This window comes from Benincasa hispida, chromosome 4, assembly GCF_027475165.1.
Source record: "Benincasa hispida cultivar pf3 chromosome 4, pf3_genome.v1.1, whole genome shotgun sequence".
Lineage (NCBI taxonomy): Eukaryota > Viridiplantae > Streptophyta > Magnoliopsida > Cucurbitales > Cucurbitaceae > Benincasa > Benincasa hispida.
In genome coordinates, this window is record NC_143481.1 from 5635355 (window position 1) to 5653116 (window position 17762).

The window sequence follows — 17762 nt, forward strand, 5'->3', positions numbered from 1 at the left end:
TCAGTACGGCAACAATAGCTAAAAGACCAAAGGTTTCTCCTAAGGAAAATTCCCATCTTTGGCATCTAAGGTTAGGTCACATCAACTTCAATAGGATTGAGCAGTTAGTGAAAAGTGGACTTTTAAAGAGTTTAGAAGAAAACTCCTTGTCGGTGTGTGAATCATGCCTCAAAGGCAAGATGACCAAACGACCTTTTACTGGAAAAGGCTACAGAGCTAAGGAAACTTTGAAGCTTGTACATTCAGACCTCTGTGGTCCAATGAATGTTAGGAATCAAGGTGGGTATGAATATTTCATCTCTTTCATAGATGATTATTCAAGGTATGGGTATCTCTACCTAATGCAACGTAAGTCTGAAGCCCTTGACAAGTTCAAGGAGTATAAGGCTGAAGTTAAAAACTTGTTAGGTAAGAAGATAAAAACACTACGATTTGATAGTGGTGGAGAGTATATGGAACTCCAATTCTAGAACTATATGATAGAACATAGGATTGCGTCCCAACTCTCGGCCCCAGGTACACCTCAGACGAATGGTGTATCAGAAAGAAGAAACAGAACCTTGTTAATCATGGTTCGGTCTATGATAAGTTATACTCATCTTCCAGACTCGTTTTGGGGTTTTGCAGTGGAGATTGCATGCTACATCCTAAACAACGTTCCCTCGAAAAGTGTTTTTGAAACATCTTTTGAGTTGTGGAGAGGTCGTAAAGGCAGTTTATGTCACTTCAGGATTAAGGGGTGTCCGACACATGTGCTTGTGACTAACCTGAAGAAGTTGGAACCGCATTCGAAAGTTTTCCTCTTTGTAGGCTACCGTAAGGAAAGAAAGGTGGATACTGCTATGATCTGAGTGAGAACAAAGTGTTTGTTTCTACAAAAGCTATCTTCTTGAAGGAAGACCACATGAGGGATCATAAGCCACGAAGTCAGCTTGTTTTGTGTGAGATTTCTAGTGAGACTGAGACTACTGAGGTTCAACAAGAGTTGTTGAACAGACTGACAGATCAATAAGAGTTGTTGAAGTCGATACATCTAGTCAACCAGCTTAAGAGTTGAGACTGCCTCGAGTAATGGGAAGGTTATGAACCCAGCGGACCACTACATGGGTTTGACTAAAGCCCAGAACGTCATTTCTAATGATGAGGTCGATGATCCATTGTCTTTTAAGAAAGCAATGGAGGATGTTAACAAGGATGAATGGATTAAAGCCATGAACTAGGAAATGGAGTCTATGTACTTCAATAACGTCTGTGAGCTTGTTGAACCGCCTAATAGGGTAAGACTTATTGGGTGTAAGTGGATTTATAAGCGAAAGAGAGGTGTAGATGGAAAGGTGCAAACATTTAAGACTAGACTCATGGCAAAGGGTTATATCCAGGTTGAGGGAGTTGACTATGAGGAAACTTTCTCACCTGTTGTCATGCTTAAGTCTATCAGGATACTCTTGTCCATAGCCACATTTTATGATTATGAGATATGAAAAATGGACATCAAGACTACCTTTCTTAATGGTAATCTTGAGGAGACCATCTATATGACTCAACCAGAGGGGTTCGTAGTTCCAGATCAAGAGCAAAGAGTTTGCAAGCTTAATAGGTCTATTTATGGGCTGAAACAAGCATCTAGATCTTGGAACATTAGATTTGACATTGCGGTGAAGTCGTTTGGTTTTGATCAGAATGTTGATAAGCCTTGTGTCTATAAGAAGATCATAAACAATTCAGTAGCTTTTTTGGTATTGTATGTGGATGATATCCTCCTTATTGGGAATGATGTAGGGTATCTAACTGACATTAAGAAATGGCTAGCTGCTCAGTTCCAAATGAAATATTTAGGTGAGGCACAGTACATTTTAGGGATCCAGATCATTCAGGATCATAAGAACAAGAGGTTAGCCTTGTCTCAGGCATCGTACATCGATCAAATTTTGATCAGGTATAGGATGCAAGATTCCAAAAGGGGTTTGTTACCCTTCAGGCATGAAATTGTTTTGTCTAAGGATCAATGTCCTAAGACACCTCAAGAGGTTGAGGAGATGAGACAGATTCCCTATGCTTCAACTATTGGAAGCTTAATGTATGTAATGTTGTGTACCAAACCTGACATTTTCTATACAGTAGGGATTGTCAGTCGGTATCAATCGAATCTAGGATTTGATCACTGGACGGCGGTCAAGATGATCCTCAAGTATCTTTGAAGAACGAGGGACTACATGCTCGTATATAGAGAAAAGGATCTGATCCTTATAGGATACACAGACTCTGACTTTCAGACTAATAGAGATTCTCATAAATCGACATCGGGGTTAGTGTTCACTCTAAATGGAGGGGCTATAGTGTGGCGAAGCATCAAGCAAGGATGCATCGCGGACTCCACTCTGGAAGCCAAATACGTAGCAGCTTGTGAGTAGCTAAGGAGGCTGTTTGGCTGAGGAAATTCCTTTCAGATTTGGAAGTTGTTGCAAATATGAATTTGCCTATCACTCTCTATTGTGATAACAGCGGGGCTGTGCCAAATTCGAAGGAGCCTCGAAGTTATCGTTGGGGCAAACATATATAGCAGAAATACCACTTGATCAGGGAGATTGTGCATTGCGGTGATGTGATAGTCATGAAGATTGTATCGGAGCACAAAGTTGCTGATCCCCTTACAAAGGCTCTCACGGTTAAAGTGTTCGAGGGTCACCTGGAGAGTTTGGGTCTGCGGGACATGCGACATCTTGTCTAGGGAAAATGGGAGATGATACTGGGGTATGCCTTAGTTTATTGTATATTGTACATGTATTTTTTCTTGTATTGTACATTAGTCACCCGAGGCATTAGGACAAGTTGGAGATTGTTGGGATTGGTGTCCTAATTCTCCTGGAGTCTCATTTTTGTAATTATACACAGTGTTTATGAATAAAATAAGTGTTATTTCATTCTTGCATTTACTCATATCCAATAAACAAAGCTCCATGGTTATTATATGTAAACTTAAGCATGTATATGAGATATACAAGTGAATCATGCCTTAAGTGATAAACTAAATAGGTCTGTAGTATAAGGATTAAGGTGGGATACCTGATCCTAGTGACACTAGGGATACAGCCTACTTTGTAGAGGTTTGCAAGTGTTGTAAACTACTACAAATGGTAGATCCTGACCATTCACGTGGAGACATACGAGTGGAGGTGTCCTATACAAAGAGTTTGTATAAGACCAGACCATGAGATGATTCGTCTCTGTATATAACGTTGTTGATACTAGAGACTTACATCTCACCTAAACGACCATAGGTGACATGACCTTAATCCTGAGTGTTTTGGGAAGTCTTGCATTTGAGGGTGGTCCTTTGATTAGTTTGGGTGAGAGTGGCCAGATTACCAACTCAACATGTCTACATATATGGGGACTTGTCTGATTTAGGAGCTAGGAACTCAGTTACACAAGATGGAATTCACTCCTTCCCCAAAGCAAGGGTAAGTAGATAGATTACTCCCTTAAGGGCTGATTCTCGGGCTTGAACATAGTGGCCACAACTTCTTTTTAGAAGAGAGGACTCAGTCATAGTAGGACTATGACTTATGTTCATTAAAGGGATCGTTGGTACTTAAGAAGTTAGATGTAACTATAGGGGCATAATGGTTATTGGCCGAGCTGTACTTACGAGCGATCTGTGAAGGGTTATCGCACTGTTGATTAGTTAAGATGGACACATAATATATCTGTAGTAAGGAGAGTTCAGCTGTCGGTCTTTAGTGAAGTGCCTGACAGTTAATGGATGGTGGATCCCGTGACTAAAGAGTTTAGTCAGTTATTCACGTACCGTTGGAGCTTCGAGCTACAGGTTCATAAGGTCCCCTTGGTAGCTCAATGGATTCAAGTTGAGAATCAGTTCTTGGTGTTGATTAGAAATGTTCAAACTGACAAGAGGTATTTCGATTATATATGATATGATCGACGTGGTGTATGAGATACATCAAGTTGAGGGTTAATGTAAATGAGATTTATATTAAGGACCATGGAATAGAAAAAGAGCTATGGTTTATATGTTTCATGAGATGAAATATTGAAACTGTAGCTAATAAATAGTATGATAAATTGGTTATCATTTATATTTATAATAATATTAATTATTGGATAATTATCTGTTTTTCTCTAATAACCAGTTGAGTGGAGGTTATTGGTAGTTTCATGGTAACCGTGAGATAAATGGAAAAATGTTTTCCTGATTTTAGTAAGGTTAATTTGAGATTTCCAATCTCGGAAAGTTCTTATGGATAGGTTGTCAAGTAAATCAGATTTACTAAACGACAGATAAGAGAGACTATATGATCATGACTCTCAGCTGACCGATGAGCTAAACGATCGCATAGCTTTAGCTAGACGATCGCATAGCTTTTGTTAAACAATTGGGCATTGTCCTATACGATAGGCTTTGATATCTCCCACTTGTTCAATCGTTTACACAATTGCTCTTCCTCCAGTCCCTACCTCTAACCAAGTCCACACAGATCCCACACTCTAGATTCTCACAACGAGAATACCAAGGTAACCTTTTTGGTGGTGTCATACTCAACTCGACACAGTCGAGGTTCTATGGAGGTTGTTCGAGGTGTTCAGAGTGTTTGTGACCTTGGTGATCACTTTGTTCGAGTTCGCTGTGATCGTGCAGTGTAGAGTCCATGCTGTGATTGAGCATTCATGATCGAGGGATCTTGAAGATGAGTCTTTAAATGTATGTGAATTCTTCCCTTGATCGTGTAGCAAAGCATGTTGTACATTCTATTTTGCACATAGCCTGTTGTTTCCGTTTGTGACTGTAATTGTGTATGTTCATATACGATTGAAATTTGGAACGATCCTTCCGCTACTCATGGAAATCCCCATGTCTGATTTCCTTCATTAGATACATTAATTAGAGAAATTAATATAAATATGATTTATATTAAGTATCATAAAATAGAAAAAGAACTATAGTTTATATGATGAAATATTAAAACTATAGATTATAAATATAATATGATAAGTTGGTTATCATATTTATTTATAATATATTAATTATATGATAATTAATTTCTTTTTTTTTTCTAATAACATATTGAATGGGAGGTTATTGGAAGTTTTATGGTAACCTTGAGCTAAAAGGAAAACTGTTTTCCAAAATTAAGGAGTTGATCCATTCGAATAATTCTCATGGAAAAAAGCTATCAAGTCAAAATTGTTTTTACTAAGCGATAGCTGTTGAGAGTCTACACGATCACCTAAATTTGATTATACGATAGTTACTCAGTTGATCGTTGCTACACGATCAAGTAGCAAAGTTTATGCGATAGGCTTCATTTATTAAACGATCGAGTACATCACCTATGCGATAGACAGTGTTCTTATCTCCTACTTACTCAATCGTCTACTCGATCAAATACCTCCTTTCTTCCTCAATCCAAGATCATACAAAGCCCACAACTCCTGGATTCTCACACTAAGAATACCAAGGTAGCACTTATGGTGGTGTCTTACTCAGTTCGTGGATCAAGTTGGACTTGATTGGATTCGAGGAGCATTCGACGTTCGTGTTGTCCATGTTGCATTCGAGTGTTGCTGTGGACGCATTGGAGACTGATCGAGGGATACTTGAAGAATGGTTCTTCAAAGGTACGCATACTCTGTCCCTTAAATCTCTTAAAGCATGCTGTAATTTCTGATTATGCATAACTTGTTAGTTTCTGTTTTAAGACTGTGATTGATTATGTTCATTCTAAATGGAAATTGGAACGATCTACTTCCGCTGGTCATGGAGATCTTTATTGTGATTTCCTTCAAACCTATGGCCTCATAATTCAATTCTAAGAAAGCGAGAGTTAAGATAGATATGCAAAGGGCTTGAAGATGCATGAAAAAAAAATCAAGCAAAATTTTCAAAAGTGCCTAGAAAATCATGAATCTTTTCTTTCGACCTATTCTCATGTAGACACAAATTCATACAAGTGCGTCATAAGCTGGTCATAGCAAGGAACAAAATAGCAAGGCAAACAACAAGCAAGCAAGCGTCATCATCAAACATAGTCTGAGCATAGCACTCAAGGACACCAAATAGTATTATCACAAAAAAGAAAAAAATCAGCTCCAAAATCAAAACACCTCACCCTCAACTTATAAAGCTCGCATTGTCCTCAATGTAATTGAAAATAAAGCACGACGGATCAAAAAACTTCCCTGAATAACAGAGTGAAGGAAGGATCTGAGACACTCGAATAAGCTCTTCTCCACCAATAATCCTAACAATTCAAGAATGATAGAAAATATTAGGCTCAATGATAAAAGAAAAATTACGGAAATGAAATCTAATATAGGCAAGAAAGTAAATTTAAAGTTTGGCTACCTCCAAAAGGTGCAAATTTTTAGGGTTGGTTGCTCAACTGTGGTGGCTCATTATCAGATTTAAACCGATGAGTTCAACCAGTAGGCAATGTCAAAGCAGTCTAAATACTCCCCATCATAAAAGACTTTCAACCGATGCCTATTCACTTTTAAAATTTTCTCTATCTCAAGATTTATAATGTCTATTACACTATAAGGGTAAACATGAGAAATGCCAAATGGCCCAAGTCACTTAAATCGAAGTTTTCCAGACCTAAATTTTAAATGAGAATTGTATAAAAGAACCTTTTGTCCTACCTGGAACTCCTTGGGTGCGATCATGTGGTCATGAAATTTTTTCATCCTTTCTTTGTAAATCAGAGAGTTGTCAAGTGATTCCAACTTGAGCTCTTCCAATTCTTGGAGCTGCAAAATTCTGGCCTCACCAGGTACCTCATTGTTCCAGTTACACTGCTTTACTACCCAATATGCCTTATGTTGAATCTCAACATGAAGGTCGTAAGCTTTTCCGTAGAACATTCTATAGGGAGACATCACAATAGGGGTTTTGAAGGTTGTTCTATAAGCCCACAAAGCATCATCAAGATGAAGGCTCCAATCTTTCCTTCCTAGGTTGACCACTTTCTCCAAAATGATCTTCACTCTCTGTTTGACACCTCTGCCTGCCCATTCGTCTGAAGGTGGTACAGGGTGGCAATACGATGTTGTACACCATACATTTTCAGTAAGGAAGCGATGAATTGATTATAAAAATGTGATTCTTGATCGCTGATGATTGCCTTGGGGAAGCCATATCTGCATAAGATGTTAGCCTTCAAAAACCCTGCAACAACCTTAGCATCATCAGTAATAGTGGCCTTTGCTTCCACCCATTTGGAAATATAGTCCATTGCCAATAAAATATACCTAAACCCACAAGAGAAAAGGAAATGTTCCATAAAATCTATCTCCCACACATCAAATACTTCATAGAAAAGAATGGGGACTTGGGGCATTTCATTCCTACGGGACAGACCTCCTGTCTTATAGAGGAAATATGCATCCTTGAACAAAGTATCCCAATACATACCAGAACCTAAGACTTTTTTAGCAGTTCGTTTGGGACTAAAGTGTCCATGCATGCTCGTGATAGAACGCTAAAACAGAAAAGAATTCATCATTAGGGTCACACCTCCTAACAACCTAATTGGAATAGAATTTCCACGAAAAAGGCTCTTCCTAGACATAATATTTTGACCAACTTTTGATTTTATCACATTTATGTTTATTCATTCCATAAGGAAACTCACATGTGGTCAAATAGTTAACGAGGTCAGCATACTAGGGAGTCATGGAAATGCCATCTACCTGCATTAGTGTATGGTTAGGGAAGTCTCCATCAGAACTGAGACAACCACATTCTGCTACAAGTCTGCTCAAGTGATCGACGATAACATTTTCACATCCCTTTTTTTCTTGAAGCTTTAAGTTAAACTCCTAGAGGAGAAGAACCTCAACAATCTGGGCTTGGACTCCTTTTTTTACATAAGATACCGCAAAGCTGCATGATCATAAAAAACAATTACTTCAAATCCAATAATGTAAGAACAAAATTTTTCAAGAGCAAAGACAACAACTAAAAATTCCTTTTCCATCGTGTGTAGCTGCATTGGGCCAGGTTCAAGGTCTTTGAAGCGTAGTAGATCACATGATGTTTCTTATCCCCCTTTTGGCCCAAAACCACTGCAATAGCACGGTTGCTCATGTTGCACATGATCTCAAAGGGAAAATCTCAACAAGAAGCCTGAATAACTCAAGCACGTGACATGGCAAGCTTTAGCACGTCAAAGCTTACCTTGCATTCATCACTAAATTCAAAAGCCACGCCCTTTTGAAGAAGAGAGGTCACTGACTGAGCAATTTTACTGAAATCCTTGATAAACCTGTGGTAGAAACCTGCATGCTCAAGAAAAGATCAAACGTCCCTCACGTTTGTGGGGTAAGGGAGCTTAGAAATTATTGGGGTTGATGCCCTAAATCTCGTAGTATTGTACAAAAATTTTATTTATTTAATAAAATACGAGATGTTTTATTTGACATTTAGTAGTATTAAACCCACAAACCAATAAACTAATATCCAAGGTTATCATCTAAGCTTAAACATGTAGGTAGAGATATATAGGTGGATCATATTTAAGTGATAACCTAAATGGTCTGAAGTAGATGGATGATAGGCTCAAAACTTACGTCGTTAATAAGCTTCAAGTCTGGTAAAAAAAAATTACAAAATCACCGAACTATTTCTATCACTACTAAAACATAGCAACAGTAGTAAGTACGAGGTCGAACAATAAAGAAACGAAGAATTAATTTTTTTTTGGGTTAGATTTGACCGTGGAAAAACAATAAAAATTGAGTTTTGGTTTTTGGTTTTGAAATCGAAAACATGCAAGTAAAAGTAAAGTTCAATGGATATATGAAATGGTAATGGATTCATGTAGTTCTCGGATCAAGTAGCCATTTAATGTAATTTAAATCGTTGTTTTAAGCCAACATATCATATATTCGAATTGTGCATGCATAGCTACCCAATCGATGCGAATTAACTAATCTCTAAAAGCCCGAAATCAATTAATCTGAACCAATCGAGCGTCCCAATTCGTAATTAAGGTTGGAAAGACCATGCCTCAACTAACCTATATGTTCCTAGATGCCATTGGGTCCCCAGCGGCCATAAAGACTAGAAACACATGCATTAAGATTCAGGATTTAACTATGTTGATTAAGTATCAGGACAGTCATGTTCAAATAATCAATCTATTCTTTGAATCTGGATTAAACGTGCCAATCTATTCTTTGAATCTGGATTAAACGTGCGATGCAAAGATTCAAGACCACCCTATAAATCTAAGCATGCTCTCTAATATGTGCTACAAGGGTAAATTCAAAGCATGGATGATTACAAGGATGCGTGCAAGCTTGAAATTAACTAGCGAAGACATGCGATCATGATAGGGGTGTCAATCCAACACATAAAGCAAGTTTAATTTAAACGAGATTCAAGAAAAACATAATTCTGAATTAAAGCACAAAATTGAACAGAAAATTCATCAAAATATAAGAACACTCGATCTAAGAACTAAATGAAAGATTACCTCATCGATTCATAGACAAACCGATGGGATACAATCCAAAACACGTCCATAGTCCAAAAACAAAATAAAAATAACCTAAAGATACTGAAAATTGAAGGAAAAAGAAGAAGGATAAAGTTTTACTTCGGCGACCATTAATTTGGCCTCCTAAATTTGGCATGTTTTGACCTAGGGCCGACGGGGAGTATTTATAGAAAAAATCGTAGTGTCGCAATGCTGGCGTTGTGCAACTTCGGAGCATTGCAACGCTGCAAATAGCATTCCAACGTTGCACATTTTTTCGTAGAGCATCAGGCTAGCATTGCAACCCTATAATAGTGGCAATTTCGTAATTTTCGCTCTTTTGAAGCCTAACTGCTCAAATCACCTCTAAATTGCTTTAAATTAGTCCCGTTTGACTCCGATTTCTTGGTTCTACCTCTTCAGTGCATTATACATACAAAATAAGACAATAAACACATAAAATCCATTAATGAACCTAAAAAGAGCTATTATTCTTAGCTTAATTTAGAATACAGCTATCAATGGATAAGGCTAAATACCTTATCTTGGTGACACTACGAATACGGATCGTTTAGAATACGACTATCAATGTAAATTTAATGTTAAAAATTAAGGTTTGTAAAAATGATTAACATAAATTATGCGAAAATTAAAATAGTGCGGTGTAAATTAAATGCACGAAGTGAATTGAGTGAATTTTTGTGTGAAAGTTATCAATCGAATAAAAACACCTAGCTTGGGTCAGCCTAGTTTATTCCATTCCCTTTTAATTCTATCATGGATTTAATCATAAGATTAATGTGATATTTTCGAATTAAAGCTAGCCTACTCGCTTAGATACTAACCGATAGTCCTTAAGATCGAGTTAATTTAAAGAAATAGCGAGAAACCTCCACTAATCAATGAAACAACAAGCATTAACATTAAGGGCGACGCCAAGCTGAATAGTTGATTTCCATTGTCTAACCAACTATTTTAGAGAGATTTATCTAGATTAGAAAGTAATACTTATCCAATAGAATCCCAATTTGACTTCACAAACTTACTTAACTCTTGTTTCTAGGTGATTAACTACCTAACGATCACAAATTAGGACTAATCAAAGCAATCAATTATACTAACATAGCTAATTTGTCAGATTATTCCATGCAAGATAGATTGAAGAACAATTCGAGATGAAATCTCATAAAATTTATAACAATCTCAGCAATATTACAACCCAGTTCTCAAGAATAAAGAAGGAATGCAGATAAACTACAAAACCCAAGCTAGGTACTTATCTCTTGGCCACAAATCATGCTCTAAAACCAATAATCAAGCTTTATGATGCTAAAAATGGTAAAAAAATTACAGTACTTGATTGAGGGGAGAAAAAAAAAGAGCCCAAAAATGGTAAAACGGCGTGATAACCTACGTTTTAGACAGAAAATGTGATATATAGCAAGCGTTACAGTGTTGCAACGTTGTGCAAGGGTGTAGCAACGCTGTGCAAGCCAGTGCACACGCCTCTGTCTGACATTCGTAGTATTGCAACGCTACCTTGTTCTACGCAAAAATATATCGCTTCTGTTTTAGAGCGTTGCACGACGCTTCTTTTGAGTGTTGCAACGTTCCAACTGAGGGCAGAATTGTAATTCTTCGGCCTTCTTTCCTTTTTTGTGTGATTTAGCTCCCAACTTGGTCATTTTATCGTCTTTTTGCTCCAAATGCTTCATTCAACCTCTTGTACACTTGAGACCTATAAAAACATCAATTCAACACATTAAATAGCCAAACGATCCCAAATTAAGGAGAGAGAGAAAGCACATTTTCGGTGCTATCAAGTAATTACCATTTGCAATATCAATTTGTCAAATCTTAGTTAGGATATTATTTTTTGTTTTTTATATGGACCTTTTACAATTAATTCCATCTATATTAGAATGTCTAAATTTAATATCTCAATTCTTAGTAGATCTTTAATAGATATATAATCTTTATAGAATGGTGACTAATAAAGTTCCAGGACTACAATAGTATCTTAAATTGAACGAATTGAACATTATTTCCCAAGAAATTAATATCAAACAAATTTTCAATTTTCATGACACAATAGTATTATAATTTGAATGAATTGATCATTCTTAAATGTTAGAGTTTGCTAATAACCTTTTTTGTAAAAAAAAATTAAAGTAATATCCATCTTACGAAACATATATTCATGTTTAATTTAAAAGAATATAAATTAATAAAAGATAATTGAATAAAAAAGAATGTTATACTTCATACGTTTCTCCTTTATTATTTCATATATATTGATTTTATGTCCAAATGAAAAAGAATCTTATTTCATTTTGACTCTATACTTACAAAAAAATAACTTAGTCTTTTATTAAAGTTTTGAATATATCTACAACTTATTCTAAAATAAGAGTGCATATAACACAAAGTAAAAATTGCAAATAAATTTGATATTCAAACATTCAATATTTCTAAAAAATAATGATAAAAATTCTCTTATATAGACATGCAACTTCGTTTTTTAATCATCATAAAATTTTAAATATTATGATGAATAATATAATTTTTTAGTTAAATTTTTATTAGATTTACAACTTATTTTAACATAAGAGTGTATATAACACAAAGTAAGTCTAAAAAAATCCAAAATAAATTTGATATTTAAACATTCGATATTTCTAAAAAAAATCAATGATAAAGATGGTTTGAATTATGTCACATTACCGTACATCAACATCACTATTAATTTTATTTATATTCTTGTTTTTTTAACACAAATCCCCAAAATTTTTCACAACCAAGCTTGTAATTATTTCTTAAAAAGAAAACATCCAATATTAGACCAATGTAAAAAATAATATACATAATTTCAAATAAAAGTAAATAACTAAATGTATAACTTTTGAATGATCTTTTGTAGAATTTTTCTCGTAAACAATATCCACCTAAATAAAATAATAATAAAAAAACCCACAAAATCATGGAGAACTTAACTTTTCATTAAATAACAAAATATATTAACTTAGCAAAAGAAAATTGTTGCACCGAAATTGTTTAGTAACTAGGATAAAATAGTAATATGAATAAGATGAGGAAGATGGTAAAAATTGAGATTGTTGTCAGATTTGGGGAGGAATATGAAAAAGATGATAAAAAGATGGTTGTTTGAGGGAGAAAATATGAGGGAGATGGTAAAAGAAAAGATGGTTGTTGGATGTTGGAGAGAAAATGTGAAGAAGATGAAGGCAAAAATGGTGGAAAAACCACCAGAGTCAACGAGGTCAGCTGCGCCCACAAACCTCAGAAAGAGTTATCTGAATGCGCCTGCTCAACAGATGTATTCAGACATGCACAATTTGACCATTCGTTTATTTTTTTTTCTTTATTTTATAAATTGAATGCAATCTCTTTAGAAGACATATTCAGTCTCGATAGTAAAAAAAATGGTAAAATGCGTCTCCCGAAGATACATTCTAATAAGGATGAAAATTTCACCCATTTTTTCTAAATAGTTTTGAAATCAATCATTTTTACCTAATTAACTTTTTAAAAAAAATGACGATATTTCTCCGATTAACTCGCCTATAATTCTAGTAGCAGTCAAGTCTTCCTAAAGTTTCTTAAATTGTGTTGGAAATTTACATCCAATCTAAAAGAAGCTGCATATTTCTATATTTAGTTGTTCATAAAACTGAGTAGAATATTAAATTATAAGAATACAGTCATCATAACTTTAGTTCATTTTTTGTAGGACTTTTATTATTAATCTTAACTCTGATTCATCCCAAGGCAATTTACAGATCTACATCGTTAAACTTTAACATTCTCAGCAATCATTTAGGTTTCTAAAATTAAATAGAATTTCTCTTCTTACGATGATGGTCATATTTCATAAATAAAAAAAAAAAAATTGAATTCTCAAACAAATTCTAAAACTAGAAACTATGGTTAAAATGCTTTGAATTTATTGTCTGACGTTTGAGACGACCCTGAAACTCAAGTTGAATTTGTATTTAGCATATTAGATTATTTATGGTTTATTTACAATTATGACTCTAGAGTTTAGAGAAATATATTATATAAACTGTTTAATCCTAAAAGTGTCATTCATTCCGTATTTTGTAACATTTTCTAATAAAATTGTTCTCTTTGCCACGTGGACATAGCTAACACAAATCACGTAAATTTGTCGATTCTTTGTTGTTTTACGTTTTCTAATTCTTTATATGTTGATTTTGCAAGAGGTACTTTGTTTAGTTGTTAAAACTTAGTTTGGTTTTTTAGAAAATTGGTAGAAAGTAGATAATAAAACAAGAAATTTAGACGGAAATTGTCAGAAATAACTCTCTTCAAGTTTCACTTTTCACAACTACCACTCTCGTTTAAAACTCATTAACATAGTTTTTCTCGATCCTTTTCGACTGAGATCAACACGAATTTGAATAAAATAATAACACTTTTATCTTATATTCAACTATTAATTCTTTTGGACTTTCTCAGAACAATTTTGCCTGGAATGAACACCGAGATCCACATAATTTTTTTCAAATATTATGCAATCTTTCCAAATCTTATATAAAATCTTACCTATTTTCAAAATTTCTCACGTAATTTATCCCAAATATTATACAAAATATTGCATGATTTTGCAAATCTTATACCCAATTTATGTTTGCACGAACTTTCAATTTGATTTATCAATTATCTTTTCGAATTCCTCTAAATTCTATAATATTTGACATTGTGACTTTCAAATTTTGTGAAAATCAGAAAGATTAAGATTTGGGAAAATTATATGAATCTCGTTCTTCATCCTAGTCGAGATTCTATCGAGAGAGTTTAAAAGAGCTGATAGTTTGAATATAAATTGAAAAAAAAATGACTTTTTACACAAACCTTGGCGGTTGACCTCAGCCGAGAAGCATAGAGAAAAATTATTTTAACGAATTTTCAAAAAACGTACTAGTTGTGAAAGATGAAACTTAAAAAGAATTAATTCAAGTATATTACTTATTTTAAAAATTTAAAAGAATTAATTAATTAAACTTCACTATTTTTCATTACTTCTAAAATTTCTTTCATGATTTCTTTAAATTAATTAATAGATATTAACAATAATGACTGATGTGAGTATTTAATGAAAAATTGAGATAAAAAATATAAATTTTGAAAGACCAAACTGAAATAAAACTCAAAATTGAAATAAAATCCTAATATTTTGAAACAATGAATGAATTGTGTTTCTTTTTCTTTTTCTTTATTTTTTCGTTTTCTTATAATTTTAGTGTATTCAAAATAATGTATTATATATTGTACGATTAATTATTTAATAATTATACATAAATATTTGTAACTTCTTTTTATTCTAAACATACTTGTAAATTAATTAATAATAATTAACCATTGAACTACATATTTAGTTTTTTTTCTATAAAAAAGTAGAGGAATTTGAACCGCGTAGTTCTTAGTCTTCGTACATGTGACAATTGATCGATGGTCAATAACTATGTGACATATTTAAGAGGTTGATGGTACTAGTTTTAATGAATCACTATTTTTCTTTCTTTTTCTTTTGAGAAAAATGAATTACTATTTATTTCAACAACATGCAGGGTTAGGAATCAAACTTCTAATTCGAAGTCGACACGATACAATTTGATATCTGCTAAACTACGTTGTTTTTTTACATGAATCACTACCAATATTATATAAACATGTCATATTATATTATACTAAATGAAAAGCAAAACTATTAATAAAAAAGAAACCACCCCAACAAGAACTTGGCTCAATTGGTATTGTTTTGAGGACTAAAATATTTGTACTTCAAATCTCTCGATTTATACCTAAAAATTTAACAAAAAGGAAACCGTTTTTTTTCTTTTTGATTTTTTTTTCTTTGTTTAAGAAAAGGAACCAACCTTTTTCTCCTCATAACTCCTACGATAGAATTTCTATCTACTTCCAGAAACAGATTACCTCAGAAATTTGTATACTAAATTTAATAGATCTTTCCACAATAATATGTTATCAAACTTAATTCGAAAACATATTAAAGAAAAGGGGGGAAAAAAAAACTTGATTTTGAGAACATCTTATACAATTCTGGTTTTAAATTGTTTTTTTCAGTTTCAATTATGTTTTAAAATCCTTAGTATCCTCAAATTGTTGTAAACTTTATTCAAATTTGGTTTATTTTGTCAGTTGGATTTATTTTTTGGTTGATTTAGGCAGACAAAAGATGGGAAAAAAAAATCGCTAGAAGGAGGGCTTGAACCTCCGACCTTGTGGTTAACAGCCACACGCTCTAACCAACTGAGCTATTCCAGCAACTTATGAGATTAATTTAAACTAATTTCTTAAGAAATCCGTAATTGACCCCGTTATAAAATTTTAAAATTCTGAACTTACACCTCATCATACAATAATCCATAGATATTTTAAAAGAAAAATAAAAGCAAAACAAAAATCCACAACTTTTTGTTGAATCAATTTCTTTTTTGAAAAAGTTTTTTTATTAAATTAAAAAATATATTTATAATAGGATAGACTACGGGGATTCAAATTCCAAACCTACAATCTCTAGAAAGAATTTTATTATTAGCCACGATTGAAGCTATAGTTCCAAAAAAAAAAAAAAAGTGTAGTATATAGAAATATGAAAATGTTTGAACACTTTCCCTAATAGTATATTCCCTGTAAAATTTTCATACAACTTTAGAACATGAATATATTCCACTTAATCTTTAATCCCTAGAATTTATTCTTAAATTATCAAATCATAGTCCTAGAACATGAAACTCACTCAACAAATACTAAATTCGTATTTATACAAATTGTTAGTATTCATACGACATCTAAAGATGTATTTGATAATCATTTTGAAATAGTTAAAACCATTTATTTTTATCATACACATCTTTTCAAGAATGCGTGACTCCTCTAGCATTCAACTCTTTATAAAGCTTCTTGAACTATGTTGGAAGTTTACATGCAGCCTAAAGAGCGCCCAAAAAGCTTTAAATAGTGGTGATAAATTAGTGTAATATAAGTGATGTGTTGAATAGGATGTTGGGTAGATGAGCAAAAACCTTTCTTTACAACAATATATTTGTTATCTTTAATTTGTCATACACCACTTTTGTCATCTCTTTGATCATTTTAAGGACTTCAAGATTTTGATTTCGATCTTGACTTTATTCTGACTTGTATAACTGTTAGAATAACTTCATCTCAAAAAAAGTTACTGAAACGTGTGATTTGAAGCATAGCAAACATGCTACTTCAAGAGGATGGTAATTTTTGCCTTCAACCACACTATTTTGTTGAGATTTGTCAACACGAGAACCTTGGTACACAATTCCATGGGATTAAAAATTAAAGTTCAAAGAATGGAACTGAAGAAATCTTGAGATTTATGATATTGGTTTGTTGGTATCAGGTGAAAATTCAAACTTTAGAAGAAAAGCAAAAAAACTTTTGATTGAGAACCCCACATTGATTAGTTTTTAGAGAGGAGTCTCCTTCTGATACTCCCATCTTGGACTTTGGCTTTGATATTGTGGGTACAGTGGATATCCCGCATCGTGCAGTCAGGTGTGTGTGTGATATTTTAATAAAAAATTTATTTTTTTAATTTTATTTTACTTTTATAATTATTTTTTTTCTTTTTAATCTTTCAATGAAACCAAACCAACACGTGTCGCTCGCAAGCTGGTCCAAGTTGTCCACACGCTTTATGCGCGCGCCTGTACGTTTTATAGCTCCGTGGAAGTTGCGCAGCTATACGATCAGCGACTGGCCGTTCTCTGCATCAGCAGTCTGTTGATCCTCGTGCTTATAAAAAGGCGTAGGCCTTCTTTATCATCTCAGTTTCTATTTCTTTGTTTCCAAAACTTCACAGAATTCTCTCTTAGACCCCTTTCTTTTTACGTTTTGGTTTTCTGAGCAAATCAATCTGAACAATGTGAATTTTTCGGTCGAATATGGTACATTTTCGATTAAGACACTTTTTGGTTGTTTTATTCCAAGGACAACGTGGCAATACTGTTAAACTGCTTGCATACTTGGGCATAGTCGCGCGTCTTAAAGAGATACGTGACTCAGCTTATAACGACTTTCTGTTTTGCAGGTTTCATATTTCTGACAACTGTCGTTCGTGACTGTTCGCTACTGTCAAGTTTCACGGTCAAAGGGTAGCTGGTTCAAACAATTTTAACACGTTTCCATTTGCTGCTACTGCAATGGCCTTCATAAGTAATA

At 33.8% G+C, this 17762-nt stretch overlaps 1 protein-coding gene and 1 non-coding gene across 2 annotated transcripts; both read right to left on the reverse strand.

The window, feature by feature from the left end:
* Positions 1–6130: 6130 nt before the first annotated feature.
* Positions 6131–7253, reverse strand: LOC120075502 (uncharacterized). Its single transcript, XM_039028952.2, has 3 exons — positions 7006–7253; positions 6746–6922; positions 6131–6260 (listed from the first exon to the last, which is right to left on the reverse strand). Exons 1-3 carry the CDS (start codon positions 7251–7253, stop codon positions 6131–6133), a joined length of 555 nt encoding a protein of 184 aa, XP_038884880.2.
* Positions 7254–15756: 8503 nt separating this feature from the next.
* On the reverse strand, positions 15757–15830 carry TRNAN-GUU (transfer RNA asparagine (anticodon GUU)). The gene has a single exon. It is a non-coding gene; the product is annotated as a tRNA-Asn (tRNA).
* Between the last annotated feature and the right edge of the window lie 1932 nt (positions 15831–17762).